At 33.9% G+C, this 19,242-nt stretch overlaps 1 protein-coding gene across 1 annotated transcript; it reads left to right on the forward strand.

Moving 5' to 3' along the window:
* Window positions 1-223: 223 nt before the first annotated feature.
* On the forward strand, window positions 224-18,323 carry LOC127713889 (probable serine/threonine-protein kinase roco6). Its single transcript, XM_052219854.1, has 5 exons — window positions 224-472; window positions 8,066-8,659; window positions 9,366-9,487; window positions 11,169-12,347; window positions 17,773-18,323. Exons 1-5 carry the CDS (start codon window positions 277-279, stop codon window positions 17,875-17,877), a joined length of 2,196 nt encoding a protein of 731 aa, XP_052075814.1. The 5' UTR covers window positions 224-276; the 3' UTR covers window positions 17,878-18,323.
* The last annotated feature ends 919 nt before the right edge of the window (window positions 18,324-19,242 follow it).

Consider the following 19,242-nt stretch of genomic DNA (forward strand, 5'->3'; position numbering starts at 1 on the left):
TGTATATTTTTAAGAGTTAGCTCTATATCAATTAATAGATTACTTCATATACGATAAAATGAGAAAAATAACTAATAATGATACGTCTATTTTCTGTTCAACGTGTTTGTTCGTGTATATTTTGCGATTGCTAATGAACACCTTTTTGTTTTACTAAGACTATATCATTTTCTATATTTATTCTCAAACATCACGTCACAGATATATACTTTTTCAGTTTTGCCAGAAGCAATAAACCATTTATCAGAGGAAGATAAAATCAGATACAATGAGCTTATGCAAACTGAAAAAAAAGAAAACAGGTATTTTGTTAGAATTATGATTGTTGGAAAGGAATCGACAGGAAAAACGTGCCTCTTGAGGAGATTATTGAAGGAAGAAATATCTGGTGTATCGAGTACAGATGGTGTTGATATTGTTGTTCGTAGATGCAAAATCAACATAAGAGATGGAAAATGGATAATCGGCAAAGGTAAATGCATACTCACTGGTGATTCATAATGATTATCAATTTACAGAAAAAAATCCACAATTGAATACACTTGTTGTATATATATACTTAAAACACAAAATAAAAGTCTATTTCACGTGAAGATTGTTTTAAGTATAGCCTTTAATGGTTAATCGCAAATATTTAGAGACAACTTATCAAACTTCAAAATTCATTGGTACATATAAACATTGCAATATATCATAAAGAAGATTCGTGGTTATTTACGTCTGTTTCGAATAAAATTAGTGAAGTGTCAATATTGCTAATAGAGAAGAGGCATTCCGATTTTTAAGGGCATACGATACAGTTTCGATCCCATGATGAATTTTTGACGAAAATTTGCATACAAGCTTTTTTTTCACTTAAACAATTCAAATATGTTATAAAAAAAATACATCTTCATGTGCTACTTTTAGAGATAACTGGGGTCGAAATTTTAGACATTTACTCAACATTTGTTTTTTTGGACATTTCTATCCTTTGGATAGACATAAATAACTTTTTTGTTTCAAAACACGCGCGGATTTTTGTGAAAAAATCTGGAAAAAAAATTTTCCGTAAGTATGCTTAGATTTGTATAACAATTCTTTGGAAATAAGTAATTTTTATCAAAGTTTCAAGATTATAGAAAAAAACCCGTTAATTTTTCTATATATTTATCTTATTTAAAAAAAAAAATCATTGTTGACTTTTTCATGAAAACTTGTACAAATAATCTTCATACGTAATCAAACCAAATGTTATTTTAAAAAGGAGGGGTCCATGAACTCGTTTTCGAGTTAAACCAGTTTGAATGATAAAAATCAGTCGAAAAATGCATCTTTTCCCGATATGTCACAGATTGACGTTGCAAAAAAAAAAACATTTTCCGTCAGCAACGTCATTACCTCATCTGTAACTGTATCGTATGCCCTTAAAAGTGATATCTTAAATTACAAATGACAACGATCTCGGAATCCTGGATTTAGAACCACGCCTTTTAATATATTCTATACATTTACGCTTACTCATGTCTACATTATACGAACTTCCTTTCTAGGTGTGTGCTCCTCACACAAAAATGCTTCGACAGAAATCAACTCCACAAAAGTTCTAAGTTCACCATTACAAATTGTGTCTGTGTTTTAACTCACCAGCGTCGTAGTCACAAGATACTTAAAAAAAACAAAAACGTTAAATATATTTTATATTCTTGACTGACAAGTTTTACTACGTAACACTTGTACCTCATGGGCTTTCTTTTAAAAGAAAATCTTTTATCCGATCAAATCTTCCGAAATCCACACTGCTATTGTATTATTGCCCTTTCGTATTCTAATTCTCAAAAAGCTGTTGCGAATGCAGAGACCTTAACCACAAGACATCTCGTTAGTACTTCGGCAACCGAATAGATCAAATGCGAAGAAACAAATCGTGATTAAAGAAAAGGGAAACACACCTAAAGTTGCATAGGATTGATAATCAAATAGAAACTCATTGAAAAATAAAATAAAATTTAATCGCTTTAGGGCATGTCGTTCGTTTCACTTATTGTTCACGTTCTCCATGATTCTGTGTTCATAAAGGCCACGTTCGTTAAACTTCTTCAATTAAACCAGAAACTATTCACTACATGAAATGTTTTTGTCGATCATATGTTATGGATTCGTAATAAATGTAAAAATTGGTTCAAATTTCAAGAGATTCGTTTCATGTGACTTTTAAAATCTATAAATATTATTTTACCATCTCATATTCGCAGCGGAAAATAACTAATGGAACTGTATTACAGGCTCCCGACTTGGGACAGGCACATACATATAGTGGCGGGGTTAAACATGTTAGCGGGCGCCCATCACTCCCTTAACCTGGACAGTGGTGTAACAGTACAACATAAGATCAAACTATAAAAATTAGTTGTAAAAGGCTTAACTCAACAGATGGATACAAATAGAAATACCTCTAAAAAAACACATATTAGACGTGGCCGGGTACTTGTACATCCAAACAACAAAAAAACACTAAATACAGATCTAAGAGTACTCCCAGTAGTTGCTGGCAGCTAATTCAAAGCCAATAACAACTAATAAAAAATCATGCATCTAAGACTAAATATTTATAAAAAGGTTATCTTGCAAAAAGCGGTGTACAGATCAGCTCATTTCAAATCGGTAAAAAGCAACAAAAGACAAACTTTGAAAGAAGTGGTTTTTTGATACGAGTAGTTTACAATTGACAATGAAGTCTGCTTTAGAGTTCTTGCATTCTATCTTTGACTAAAACCATTAACCCTACTTCAAATAAAATTAACTGATATCAAGTTAATACTTTTTAAATTACATATACCAAATGGATAAAGATATTCAAATTTCCGGGTTCAGAACTCAGTGACAACTAGGTTTATTAGATCAGTACCGTCCTGACTTTTTAGTTTGTCAGAATTGGGACGTTAAATCCGATGTCTCACGAAAAGATTTCGCCACACTATTTGCAAGTAAAGAACCCTTGCAAAAACTCTTTTAAAAGTCCGTAGGTAGCCCGTTGTAATTCAACATTCTATCCTAATTTAATTAACCCTAATTTTTCCTGTGGCAGTCCAAACAGTCCTGACCTTCATCCCGGACTTCCACTTCTACAGAACCTACCTATTGTATTTATTGCTACTTTTGGTCATGTTAATAGTTATCAAAGGTACCAGGCTTATAATTTGATACGCCGTACGCGCGTTTCGTCTACATAAGACTCATCAGTGACGCTCAGATCAAAATAGTTATAAAGCCAAACAAGTATAAAGTTGAAGAGCATTGAGGACCCAAAATTCCAAAAAGTTGTGCCAAATACGGCTAAGGTAATCTATGCCTGGGATAAGAAAATCCTTAATATTTCGAATAATTCAAACTTTTGCAAACAGTTAATTAAAAAAAAATGACCATATAATTGATATTCATGTCAACACCGAAGTGCTGACTACTGGGCTGGTGATACCATCGGGGACGAAACGTCACCCAGCAGTGGCATCTACCCAGTGGTGAAAATAGTTATCAAAGGTACCAGGCTTTTAATTTGATACGCCAGACGCGCGTTTCGTCTAGTGGCAGGTTTACATTATATTTTAAAAGGGCACGGACTCATCTTGAACTATCTAAATCACAGTTTCCTCGCCAAATTTGTTTGTCAGATTTTTTCAATGAATCTTCTTCAATGATTTTAAGCTTAAGTACACTGCAATTACGTGTCAAAAATCCTACAGTGTCCCTACGTTATGGATCCCTGAAAATTATCCAATCAGATCCTGTTGGCATTTTTAAAGGGGTGTTAGACTGACCCTGTACTGCACTTTTTTACATTTGTTTATTACCATTATCTTTCAAACACTTTATACATGTTATAGTTATCCCAATACTATGGCCTCATGATGTCCAATCATAAAAATATAGACATATAAAATGTAAAGCATGTCAACTGTTCATTAATCGAGTTTTTTGTTGCTTGCTTGGCGTCAAGTTGCAATTAATTAATGCATATTTGAGAAAAGAACTATTACCAATTAATACAATATGAATATAAGGCATGGTGAGACTCCTGGCATGAAGGGCGAGGGAATGGACTGCCACTGGAAAACAATGCTATGGTGGATAGTAACAGCAATGTATTGCCACTGAGCTGGAGCAAGTGTTATATAGTGAATCGTGTACCCTCTCAGCACGATACATCAGATTAACTAATAGACTGATAATCCCCGAGGGTATCACCAGCCCAGTTTACGGCTTTTTAGTAATTAAAATTTGCTGTTACAAAATTTTGGAAATTATTTAAAATTAAGGAATGTATCTTCTTCATGCAAAGCTCTGAATCCTAGTCCGGCTTTAGCTATACTTTTTTGGTGTTTTTTATTTTGATTTATAGCTCTTTATCTTTTTAAATAAGCTGTTTATTTTCAAATATTTTGGCCTCGAGAATCACTGAAGAGACATTAATTGTCGAAATGCGCATCTTGTGCAGAAAAATTGGTACCGTTTAAGTTATTAAATGTCCCCTTCTTGTCACACATGGCTACGAACTTATACAATCTGTACAGCAGAACGAACGCCTTTCTAAGAGAAGTTTTAAGTGATAAGCTGGACATTTTTCTATACCCGAGTTTGCGTTATGGAAGCATTAATTTTATAACGAGTTGTTTTAATTTTTAATAGCACTGGGTCGATACCTCTGCTGGTTGACTATTAACCCGAGAGGTATCATCAGCTCAGTAGTCAGTACTTCGGTACTGACATGATTTATAACATTTCTAAAATTGTCCGTTTATAAATTTTGAAATTATAAAGAAACTGAGGTTTCAACTCCCTCAGTAAAGTGACATATGACTTGACTATTTTAAGTACTTCTGGTGATTAGGGACTTTCCGTTTTGAATTTCCTCGGAGTTCGGTATTTTTGTAATTTTACTATTTTCATATAGCTCTTTAACTGTTTCGGTTGTTATAAATCATTGGCTTTCAAATATATGGCGTTGAGCGTTCCTAAAGGTAAATCCAGAAAAGCGCTTCGGACGAACTATAATTTATAAAAAGTGTTGTTTTCATTTTTTTCACTTGGGATATTTCAACCATTTAAGTAGGGAAACGTCAAAGCACAACATTTTCATTTCAAGTAAGGGGACGACCATTTGATATTCTGGGGGGGGCCAGGAGGATTTGTTTTGGATCGGTTATTTATTTTTGTAAACTAAGAGGACAGATTATTTATTTTCTGCACTGTTGAAGCAAGATTTTTCATTTTCATTAAAACAAGGGACTGATTATTTATTTTCATAACTATATTAATAATATTTGAAAACATACAATTTTTAAATTCATTTTTTATTATAAATAATACATGTACAGTCAAGTCATTAATGTACCATTTAATCAGAATTAATCATCCTCCTCTGCGGAAATGAATCTTCTGAATTCCAAACTGCATATACATGTATTGCATACATACACGGTATTAGAGTTGTGCTGTGACGTACTAGCCTCTTTTAAAAGCATTGCGAAATATATTTACGCCGAGCGGAGCGAGGCAAAAAAATTTTGAAGAGTTTTGAATGCTGCTGAAGGCCCAAAGAAACTATAGAACAAATGATGCAAAATCGTGCTTTCTGGGCGTTCCCAGACCCTTTCTTATTCTGAAAACGCAAGTTCTGTTTTAATAATTTTTTGACAATATTTTGGTCTCAAAGCAAAATGTATAGATTCAGCGTAAGACTTAAGTTTTTGTGGACAACATCAAAAGACCAATATGAAGAATAAAGTAAAAATGTAATTCACATAGTTAGGTATGTGGCTGCTGGTTTTTTTTTTTTTTGTTGTTGTTTCGGCATTTAAATCTTTTATACCTGTAAATTATATGGGGTTTTATTCAAATTAAATTAAGAGGGGGCTGATTATCAGTGATATAACTATGTCAAGTAATTTTTAATAACACATTTCAATTACAACTTGATGTAGCTCTTAACTGGGATACAATTTAAAGTAGTTAAGTTGTAAAATTAGCTAACAAGTCCTAAATAAAACAAGAGTGCACACGCTGAAATGTCTCGCCTTCTTTACTAATCATTGATATTATGTTGATAGTCCTAAATATAAAGCTTTATTACAACTGTCACATAAACTTAACATTAACCAAGTAAACTAAACATTGACCAATGAACCATGAAAATGAGGTCAAGGTCAGATGAACCATGCTAGGCAGGCATGTACAGCTAACAATTCTTCCATACAACAAATATAGTTGACCTATTGCTTATAGTTTAAGAAAAACAGACGAAAACACAAAAACTTAACACTGAGCAATGACCTTGAAAATGAGGTCAAGGTCAAATAAAACCTGCCTGACTGACATATAGATCATAAAATATTTCCATACACCAAATATAGTTGAACTATTGCATATAGTATTAGAAAAAAAGACCAAAACTCAAAAACTTAACTTTGACCACTGAACCATGAAAATGAGGTCAAGGTAAGATGACACCTGCCAGCTAGACATGTACACCTTACAATCATTCCATACACCAAATATAGCTGACCTATTGCATGCAGTATTAGAAAAAAAGACCAAAACCCAAAAACTTAACTTTGACCACTGAACCATGAAAATGAGGTCAAGGTCAGATGACACCTGCCAGCTAGACATGTACACCTTACAATCATTCCATACACCAAATATAGTAGACCTATTGCATACAGTATAAGAAAAACAGACCAAAACACAAAAACTTAACTATAACCACTGAACCATGAAAATGAGGTCAAGGTCAGATGACACCTGCCAGTTGGACATGTACACTTTACTGTCCTTCCATACACCGAATATACTAGACCTATTGCTTATAGTATCTGAGATATGGACTTGACCACGAAAACTTAACCTTGTTCACTGATCCATGAAATGAGGTCGAGATCAAGTGAAAAATGTCTGACGGGCATGAGGACCTTGCAAGGTACGCACATACCAAATATAGTTATCCTATTACTTATAATAAGAGAGAATTTAACATTACAAAAAATCTGAACTTTTTTTTCAAGTAGTCACTGAACCATGAAAATGAGGTCAAGGACATTGGACATGTGACTGACGGAAACTTCGTAACATGAGGCATCCATATACAAAGTATGAAGCATCCAGGTCTTCCATCTTCTAAAATATAAAGCTTTTAAGAAGTTAGCTAACGCCGCCGCCAGATCGCTATCCCTATGTCGAGCTTTCTGCGACAAAAGTCGCAGGCTCGACAATAAAACTCATGATCAAGTTGAAAACAAAATTAATAAATCACAAAAGGAATGCAACACTAAGAGAATACAGAAGGACAATCAATGAACAAAAGACAAATTTAAAGAAACATTGATCCCGAAAAAACAGGTGCTACGTCCAAGGGAGAACAGAACTTGATTCTTGCAAAAACTCGCTGTGAAAACAATTTGATATGAAGACAAGCTTTTGGTTTTAAAATTTTCTACATAAAGGCATTTGCCTCAATGTAGTTACAGCCCTGGAATAAAAGTGAGGTAAGTGTTCCTGAGCCAATATACCTAAAGTTAAATGAAACCCATTTTCAGTCATTTCAAGTATATTTAAATGATACATGTATTTATACCTTTATTATTAAAAGATTTGGGAAGTGTTTCCCGAATTTTTTTTGAAAAAAAGATGAATTTTATGAAGAATCTGGTGCCACCTCATACTTTCGAATAGCATTTATAAAATGGCTTAAAGACCTGCCGAGTTATTTATTTTCAATACATTGTAAGTCAGGTTATTTATTTTCGAACTACCACAGAACAAACCATTTATTTTTGTGATTATCAAGGCTGAGTTATTTATTTTCAAAATCCTCCTGGCCCCCCCCAGAATATCAAATGGTCGTCCCCTAATGTTTCTATTCGCCTAAACTGTAATAAAAACTGCATTGAACTATTCTAATGAACCAATAAAATAAAGATTAAACACCGTATGGATGGTATGGGAAACTACCACTACTGCCAATAGATAGCCTTGTAACTTGTTGTAAAAGATAGTATTGTTTTTTTTTCTAATTTTGTTTTCCTGCCAGAAATTGACGATGATAAAGTGAGCCGGATTAAGAGAGCACTGATTCCAAATGCCGAGGACAGAAACACTGAAAATATTGAGGTAGATGAGAGAAATAATATAAATATAAGTCATGGTGATGATATATCTACCTATAAAAAAGACACCACAACCGACATAACGGTTATTCGGGATAAAAGTGAAGATACAAATGAGTCTGAATTATTGGTAATGCTTGAGGATTTCAAAGCAAAATCAAAAGTTAATCTGGATAAAAAAGGAGATACGAACCAGTCTCCATCTTTGGTAATGCCTGAGGATATCACTAGCGACGCAAAGATTAATCTGGATAACAATAAAGAAACGAATAAGTCTTCATCATTGGTAATGCCTGAGGATTTGATGTCAAATATGTTTTCCAAGTCAACTGTTAATTCTCCTTCAAACCTTTATGCATTATGTGAATTATGGGACTTTGCAGGACAAAAAGAATTTTATGCTACACATCAAGCATTTTTAACAAGTAGTGCAGTATACCTTGTAGTTGCAGATATGAAGGACGACATAAGTAAACAAGGATTGGGTCAGTGTTTTGCCGATTTTCAGCATATTGGAGGTATGTTTTCATGTAAGAAATTCAAATGCAACTAGATTTGTAATTGAGAGCAATAACGGATGGCACCCTCGTCCCCCTATTGCCAGGGTAACGACAGCAATTTTGAAAATCCCAAAGTCAAACAGCGCATCTACACATGCCAGTTAAAATTGTTGTTAAGTTTCATGAAGTTTGGAGCATTTTAAAATTTTTTATAGTTTTGCTGTTTCAATGGTCACGGTGACCATTTCAAAAATTCCAAAGACAGAAACCACATTGGCACATGACAGGTTACATAACCATATATTTTTGTTTGTAATATTCTTTGAAGAAACTGCTGCTTTAATGTATATTCCCTTAGGGTCAATGTTAATCTTTCGCCCTATTTCCATGACAATGGCAGCAATTTTGGAATTTCTAAATATTGTGTCTGCCCATCTAGACATACCAAGTAACATTTTCATAAAGTTTCATCCAGTTGGGTCTTATATCTTATGTGTTGGTCAATATCTGAAATACAAGTTACCTTAATTATGTCCTTATGCTGTGATCATGTCAACAAGTAATAGAAAGTAAAATAAAAAAAAATAAATAAAACGGGAAGTTCCTTCTCAAATGTCAAAATCAAAAGCTTAGTGTTAAAACAGTCAGTGTTAGGGTACATATATTCAAAGTATCATATTTGGTCTCAAAACATTATTTATTAAACACTGTTGATATATTTCAGAATATGTTGATTTTTGGTTTGATTCTATCCATTGTCATCGAACAACCGACAAACCAGCTAGGTATGGCCACTTCGATCCTCCGATTTTATTAGTTTTCACGGGAAAGGATAAATATGACAAGGTAATACAATTGTAGAACGCTGTTCCTCACTTCCATACCAGTCATGTACATGGTTTCACTTAGTATCATCCGTTCTTGATCGAAATGTCATCAAAAAAATATTTGCTAATGAGACGTCCATCCATAGAAGATCAAAAGTTATAGTTAGCAAAACCTACAAGAAATGGTTACCTATACATTAGTTATAATACAACAATAACTGAAACGATAATTACAAACAACAGCTGGACTCCTTCTTTTTAACAAGCACATTTAGCATGTTTGATCTTAAACGTGTTTATGGGCGCTCAATTTAACACAAACCTTGGACAATAGCTTAACACAACAAATTATGAACAAACAAAAATCCGTTGAAATAATCGTTGCCAGATTAACGTCAAGTGACATTTATTTCATGCATATTCACAAACAAAACAATAAATAAAGTACAAATATATATGTTCTGCTATATGAGACAAAAGGGATTTAGCTTGGGGACTTAGGACTGAAAACATTGGTTTGTTGGACAGGAACATGCATTTTGCCTCGCTACAGGCTACATAAGGACCCATTAAAGAGTTTAATAAAAAGGAAAATCTATATGAGTTTTTTTGTCTTAGGCATAACAAAGTTAATACTTTTTACAAAAAAAAACAAACCTATCTTGAGGAATGCGTAACGCATCTCAATTTTGTTCTTTTAAGGGTTAACAGTTTTCCCTGTTGGAAATTTACAACGTTAATTTCAGGTATAACATGTTAGGAATGTTGAATTGGTATTCCATGTCCAGTAGAAAATATGGCATGCATATCAAGACAAGGATAAAGGTTCAACAATGTGCCATTTTTTTTCTTACATGTTATTGGTTTCAATTGAAATTAAATTTAAGATTCCAATACCCGAAAAGTACGTCTAATGGAGAGAAGATGACATGACTTGAATGAGATTGCCAAAAAAAAATGATTTAGAACTATGCATATTCTTTGTTCATAAGGGATTAATTCGTTGTTGTTTATTTGACGCCCAGTTTCAAATATTTCATGCAGGTTCAGAACTAGAACAAAAAACAATAAAACAGGTAAGTCATCAAATACGGTGTCAACCGATTTGATGGTTTTAAAAATTTCAAAGCAACTTCGAAGTGGGGTTATGAAGATTGAAACAGAAATTTAGCCTGGTAACAGGCTATTGTATGGGCCTTAAAAAGAGTTGATGCAAGTGTTCGTAATGTGCAGAGACCTCTGTGCTCTCTACATGACTCATCGAACTGCACGACCCCGTTCTGACTGGACGCCGTTTGATACAACCTGCTAAGCCAAACGAACGTCCCACTTTGGCAAATGGTTTACTGCCAGTCGGTAGAAGACAACGGTATTACTATAAATGTATGCCCCAGTCAAATATTGTGGGTTTTATAAGAAAATATGGTATGATTTTAAAAGGGAAAACTATCCATTTGTACAAAGCAACACAATATAAATAAAAAGGGTTTTGATACGGCCTTTAACAACGATAAATACCCATGCAGTATAGTAAGCTATAGAAGGCCCATAAATTGTCTTTATAATTGCCATGAAAGGTAGTGATAGGTTGGAATGAAAATTATATATATTTGGGTTCATAATCTATTTAATTTTTCTCAATAATTGTTGATATAGTATCAATCATGACAATTGCTGATTCTTTTATCTATTTTCTGTAGGCAGATTTTAAGAAGAGAGAAAAGGAACTCAATGATCAAATAGACCAAGTTCTTGGATTTCAAAGCAAATATCATCACTTGCACAACAAGTTTTATCTGTCAAATACAAATGACAGTGACACAGAATTTGAGAAGTTGCAATACGCAATTTACGATACTGCACGGAAAATGGGAAATTGGGGTAATGCTTTTCCGTTAAAATGGATTCTTTCAGAACATTTGATTGAAATTAATAAGAACGATAACAAGCATTTCATCAACTTTACTGATATGTCAAATCTGGCTAAACATCCTGATATCAATATTATAGAAAAGGAGGATTTGTTGTTGTTTCTTCGATTTCAGCATAACGTAGGGAACATCATTTTCTTTGCTAATATACCGGATTTAATCATATTAAGACCCCAATGGTTAGCAGATGCTTTCCGATGTTTAGTTTCAGATAGAGTTGAAAACAGAAGATTGCATCACCATGAGGACTGGACACTGTTTATACGACAAGGCAAAATAAGCGAATCGTTAATAACAGAACTGTTCAAATCAAAAGATGGAAGTCAGTTTTCAGAACAGACAAATAATTTGCATGCAGTTATGGAAAAGCTTGATATATTGGTCAAAATTGGTAACTCAAATTATATAATGCCAAGCATGATGCCGCCCTCCACGTTTGATGTTGTATGTGAAAAATTTGACATTCTTACACAAAAATGTAAAAGGACTTCTTGGCTTTGTTTTAAATTTGAATTTCTCCCACCTTCTTTCTTTAACCATCTATCTGCCTGGTTTATCAGAAACTACTACTCTAGCAAAGTAGAGGGTGGTATTGCTTTATATCGTGGCATCTGTATGTTTGACATTGATGGATCTGGTGGTACAAAGATACTAGTTACTATGTCGACTGATACAATTGCTCTTCAGCTCGTGTCGTTTTCCGAAGAGGAGGGATTCGGAAGCACGTGCAGCGATATCTACAGAGAAGTGAAACAACTAATTGAAGATATAAAAGAGAGATATAAGGTGAAAATATCTTTTAAACTCCATTTCAAATGCAGTGATGGCTATTATTTTCAAGACACATTTGAATATGAGAAATTGACAAGTGAAAAGGAGTGTTTCTGTACTCAACATAAGCAAATGCATCCATCTGACCAGATATATTCGCCTTGGATGAATAATGAGGTATGTTTTTAAAATGGCATCTTTAACTAGAGGCTCTAAAGAGCCTGTGTCGCTCACCTTGGTCTATGTGCATATTAAACAATGGACACAGATGGATTCATGACAAAATTGTGTTTTGGTGATGGTGATGTGTTTGTAGATCTTACTTTACTGAACATTCTTGCTCCTTACTATTATCTCTATCTATAATGAACTTGGCCCAGTAGTTACAGTGGAAAATATTTTGTAAAAATTTACAAAAATTTACAAAATTTATGAAAATTGTAAAAAATTGACTATAAAGGGCAATAACTCCTTAAGGGGTCAATTGACAATTTTGGTCGTGTTGACTTATTTGTAGATCTAACTTTGCTGTACATTATTGCTGTTTACAGTTTATCTCTATCTATAATAATATTCAAGATAATAACCAAAAGCTGCAAAATTTTCTTAAAATTACCAATTCAGGGGCAGCAACCCAACAACATGTTGCCTGATTGGTCTGAAAATTTCAGGGCAGATAGATCTTGACCTAATGAACAATTTTATACCATCAGATTTGCTCTAAATGCTTTGGTTTCAGAGATATGAGCCAAAAACTGTAAAAGATTACAAAAATTTACGAAAAATGGTTAAAAATTGACTATAAAGGGCAATAACTCCTTAAGGGGTCAACTGACCATTTTGGTCAAGTTGACTTATTTGTAGATCATACTTTGCTGAACATTATTGCTGTTTACAGTTTATCTCTATCTATAATAATATTCAAGATAATAACCAAAAACGGCAAAATTTCCTTAAAATTACCAATTCAGGGGCAGCAACCCAACAACGTGTTGTCCGATTCATCTGAAAATTCCAGGGCAGATAGATCTTGACCTGATTAACAATTTTACCCCCATGTCAGATTTGCTCTAAATGCTTTGGTTTCAGAGATATAAGCCAAAATCTACATTTTACCCCTATGTTCTATTTTTAGCCATGGCGGCCATCTTGGTTGGTTGGCGGGGTCATCGGACACATTTTTTAAACTAGATACCCCAATGATGATTGTGGCCAAGTTTGGTCAAATTTGGCCCAGTAGTTTCAGAGGAGAAGATTTTTGTAAAAGTTTACGGACGACGGACGACGGACGCAAAGTGATGAGAAAAGCTCACTTGACCTTTCAGGTCAGGTGAGCTAAAAATTGCTTAGATTATCATTTGGATTCCCCAACAGTCTATACTTAGTCTGATATTGTCTGGACACGTTCTAAACAGTCTTAACTCAGTCTGATATTGTCTGGACACATTCTAAACAGTCTTAACTCTGTCTGATATTGTCTAGACACATTGTAAACAGTCTTAACTCTGTCTGGATACGTATATTATCAACTGTCTGAATGTTTGCTGTAGTACACCCCCTCTCTCTTTCTCTCCCGGGAACTTTTAAGAGTTAATTTTAAGATGGCAAGCCAAATTAGCAAAACCTAATTAGCATTGGTCTGTATTAAATGGTAATTGTAATGCTAATTTTATTGAAAATGGTGATGATAATAATAATGGTAACAATAATGTTAATGATAATTGTTATGATAATAGGGAGGATGGTGATGTGGCAACATATTATCCATTTTTATATTTGTGGCATGTGCATATGAAACATGCATTTTCATATTTCGTAACGTGTATTTTTGTATATAGATTAGACAGTTGGTTTTCCTGTTTGAATTGATTTATACTTGTCATTTTGGGGACCGTTATAGCGTCCTGTTTGGTGTGAGCCAAGGCTCTGTGTTTAAGGCCGTTATTTGACCTATAATGGTTTATTTTTCTCATTGGCACTCATCCCACATCTTCTTATATCTATATATCAAATATACATTGTCATATTTTGTGACATGTGCACATCAGAGTATATCAGATGTTTTGAAAATAAAAACTTTTCAAATGGCAGATGAAAAAATCTTGTTTCCAATGAAAAGTTAAATACAGCGTCAACTTAACTTCACAAAAAATACATGATGGTCTTGAAGTATAGATTCTAGGTACTAACGTTGTTAATCTTCTTGATTACGTGCTATAGTGTCTTTGTAAAAAAAAAAATTCAGAATGTTAACACAAAATTCATAAAAATTCAGATACAAATTATTCATTTTGGATCTGATGACTTTGCAGTGAATGCATAATCACTTCTCCTCGACACACAAATGGGAAATTTTTTTAAAAAGACGGTAACAATGGTAGCATAATGAACTGTATGTTAACTGACTTTAAATTTATTTCTGTTACCATGTATGTGTAATACTTGTTGCTGGACGTTAAATAGAAACTTATCATTCTGCAAACAATACATTACAATCTACATATTTTTATCCATCATGTAAATGGGTTTTGCACGTAACTTGATACACATACCGTTTATTTACGAAAAGTTGCACGGCATCCTTAATTTACGCAAATGTTTTGTAAACCTTTTCAAGTGTAAAGCTTTCCATATGCTAAATTAAAAGTATGATTATAACAAACTCACATGTCAATGACATACTTACAAAGATATGGCAAAAAAAAAACCAAGAGATAAACAGTATACAAAACTCAACATAGAAAACTAAAAACGGAGCAACACAAACCCCACCAAAATCCAGGGGTGATTGCAGATGCTCTGGAAGTAAATATTTATATGTGTATGTCGTTTCTGTGCTCATCGTCAATTTTCACATTTGATATAGTTTCCATACTACTATGCAGATTTTAGAGATCGCTAATTGCGTTAAATGCAAAAATCTTATTCAAACATTATTTAGGACACATGTAGAATCATTAAAAAGTTGATAATTCACTTTAAGTAAGAAAATCTTACAAATATAACGTGTATTCCTAAGGTGAACTAAAGGCTGAATGGTTGCCGTGACAACGTTAACAATCTGTCGGAACATCCTGTACATTTTTATTACATTTGTTGTAAGGGGCAACAATATCTTATCATATTTTCTCATGTTATTATTGATGACAATGCCTTTTAAGCATTTATGGTCTATTGATTGGAGGGTCCAATAATTAGAAGTGTATATATGCACGTTATTGGTCTGCTGATATTAGTCCAATTATTAAAATTACGATTATTTCAAGCGGTTGTCCAAAACGGATTTTAATTACATATTATCCTTCCAGAGCGAGAACAACTTCAAGTTTTTATGTTTGGTCTGTGTTACTCCGTCCATAGTTTTTTATGTTGTGTTTTTTGTACTCTTGTTTGCCTTTTTGTCGTTTTTTGCCATGGCATTGTCAGTTTCTTTTCGATTTTACATGAGTTGAATATCCCTTTGGTACTTTTCGCCTCTCGTTGACAACAGTTAAGTTTGTATTGTATTACGTGGTTATGAAAATATAAATAAGCTTAAACTATAGTAATCGAGTAAAGCAATGATGGAAATGAGTCTTCTACAGACTTGTTATTGGCGCGACTTCTTCTTGGGCACTCTAAATGTACCTTTTTATGTGCAAAAGCTCAACGATGACGTATGAGGAACGTTCACATTAAACATACCAATTTTACAGCACCAGATGCGCATTTTGACAATTAGCGTCTCCTCAGTAATGCTGAACATAATACAAACGTTGAAGAGCTGATAATCTTAAAAGGACCAAAAAGTAAAGCCGAATCTGGACAATGAAATAGAACTATGCTTAAGGGAGATACATTCTTTGTACAAGGAACCAAAACTAGAACTATGCATAAGGGAGATACATTCCTGGTACAAGGAACCAAAACTAGAACTATGCATAAGGGAGATACATTCCTTGTACAAGGATTCAGAACTATGCATAAGGGAGATACATTCTTTGTACAAGGAACCAAAACTATGCATGAGGGAGATACATTCTTTGTAAAAGGAACCAGAACTATGCATAAGGGAGATACATTCCTTGTACAAGGAACCACAACTAGAACTATGCATAAGGGAGATACATTTCTTGTACAAGGAACCAAAACTAGAACTATGTATGAGGGAGATACATTCCTTGTACAAGGAACCAAAACTAGAACTATGTATGAGGGAGATACATTCCTTGTACAAGGAAACAAAACTAGAACTATGCATAAGGGAGATTCATTCCTTGTACAAGGAACCAAAACTATGCACGATTCCGAATTTTTTTAACAGCCATTGTAATATAACAATATCCATCACTTCTTGCAAGCATCGAAGTATTGGTTACTTGGCCAATTATACCCTCGTATAATTAGAAACCATTAGGAGATATATCGATCGTGGCTGAAAAGTCGCACAGTTATATGTATCGAGCTGGTGGTAGTAATAAATCGAGTGCAATCCGTGAAGACCGATCAGTCAGTCTGAAGTACAGGCAAGTGGATTCAAGATATCCTTGGGGACTAAAAGTCTATTAGATGTATCAATCCAGTAGTAGTAATCAAATTAACATTAACGGTACCAATTTAACTCTACCAGATCTGCATTTCGACAATCAATGATGATCGAGACCAATATATACTTGAGATTCAAAAACCGAATACAAACGTGTAACAGCTGATAAAACCAAAAAGACCGAAACGTACATCTAAACTCGGATAAGGAGCTATGCATGAGGATAAAACATTCTTTAATACAAAATGATTTAAAATTGTTTAACAAAAATTCCAATAAAAAAATATCTGTATTTCCATGCCAGTACTGGGCAAACGATACCCTCGGATACGAAAGGTCCTCCAGCAGAAGTAAAGATCCAGTGGTTATAATAACAACAACATTAACGGTAATAATTTTACTGCACCAGGAGCGCATTTCGACATACACGTTTGTTCACCGATGCTCGAGGCCAAACAATTTGAAAATACAAAATCCTATCAAAACGACGAAGTGGGGACTAAATCAAAATGACCAAAATGAAGCCAAACCTGGACAAGGAATCATAGCTATACACGAAGGAGATACATTCCTTGCTTTAAGATGATTTCGAAATTTCATAACAACAATTTAAATCAAAATAATATTCGTGGTTTTCATGCAAATACCAATGTACTGGCTACTGGGCTAATGCTAACCTCGTGGTCAAAAAGTCCCCAAGCTGTTGTAATAATCTGAGTTTAACCCCTAACACCGATCAATCAGTATTCTCCTTATAATTTAAATGGATTGGTGATGTGAACTTGATTGATCGGTGTTAGGGGTTAACGACTACTGACTATCACTGAAACGGTAACGCATAAGGTTGCAATTGCAAGTACTATATCTGAAACTAGTTTATATGTAATTCTTTAAAAATATCTTACAGGTTAAATTTCGCATAACCTTCTAATAGGTTACGTATTTCAATAATCATACTTATTTTATAATCAGTAGAACATTATGAAAGGTTTATCTACATTGTAATTATGTAGGTTTTTTTTTTAAATTATTATTTCTTTTTTTCAGGTTATTTTTATTTTTTATTTTTTTTTTCAGGTTACACGGATTCCTGACAGAGCGAACATAAGTACCAAGCAGGATGACCATAATCCAAGTAATATCATTGTTTACATATTTTCCTTTCGTATATTTATCTTTTAACCGGTTTCATTTTTTCTAGATCATATATTAATGGCGATATAACTCTTCAGTCCTGTCCTTAGAATATTCCTCTTTATGCAAAGGGAACAACAAAGAAAGGAGACGTTTCTTAATTCAGAAGAATAAAACATAGTTTTTTAAAAGTTTTTCAAATTAATGTTGTATTCATAAATATAGCTTTCCCCCAGCTATAGGTCCGAAGCGCTTTTCTGGATTTAACTTCATCAGGAACGCTCATAGTCGAATATTTCAAAGCCAAGGATGTATAAGGACCGAACACGTTGAAGAGCTTTTAACCAAAAAGGACCTAAAAATAGCCAAATCCATCCTAAGGCCAACTTTGCCTGAGGGGGTTGAATCCTTAGTTTCTGTATAATTTTAAGATTTATAAACTGTCAATTCTAGATAATTTGATATAAATCATGTCAGTACCGAAGTACTGATTACTGAGCTCATGATTCCCTCGGGAACTACACTTAACATATTTGACCTGATATGCTCATTTCACACAGGTTTTCGTCAATATATATTTATACATATGAATAACAGCTTTACTAAGAAAGATGTTATACAAACATAACATATTTGTAAAATACAATTAGTTGCAACATGTCGTTCTACTGTTTCTCATATCAATTTATTAACGACAAGATCAAGAGTAGGGTATTTATTGTAGTTTTTTTTACATGTAAAAAGTTTTAGACTCGTAATGCAAATATAAATGACACCAATTCAAAAAGCAAATACTGATGTCCATTTGAACATCTGATGATTGTTATAAGTAGGAATTAAAGGTGGTAAAGTGGCCTTATCATACAATTTCATCCCCAAGGTGACAGGGGAATAGAAATATGGCCACTACAGGTCTTCTCCCGACCGGCAGGAAAACCCTTGGCACACTGGGGCGACCGTTTGGCTGAGTGGGATGTACAAGTACGCAGCCACGTCACGTTAAATCCAATTTCTCGTGTAAAGAGAGTGCCACGCTTTTTCCACGTTAAGAGAACCCTAATAACAATTCTTTGATGAGTCTATAGGTGGCCTCTTACAAGGAAAAATGTCTGCCCTATCCAACTAACCCTCAATTTGCAGTGGCAGTCTAAATTTTCACAACCTTCATCCCGGATGTCCTCTATTACAGCACCTGTATATTGTATTTACTGTTATTTTGTCCTCGTCCTGAACAAGCATGAAATATTTGATACTGGACGTTAGCAACCAACAATCGATCAATCGTAACATTCTCCTTGAAGCGGTTGAAATAATACAGATGTGAATTTAGGGATATATATGTATAAACGTTTCTAATTTCATGATTTATGATGAATTAAGAAATTACTAACAAAATAAAGCTTCCCACTACCT

Source organism: Mytilus californianus, unplaced genomic scaffold, assembly GCF_021869535.1.
Source record: "Mytilus californianus isolate M0D057914Y unplaced genomic scaffold, xbMytCali1.0.p SCAF_85, whole genome shotgun sequence".
Classification (NCBI taxonomy): domain Eukaryota; kingdom Metazoa; phylum Mollusca; class Bivalvia; order Mytilida; family Mytilidae; genus Mytilus; species Mytilus californianus.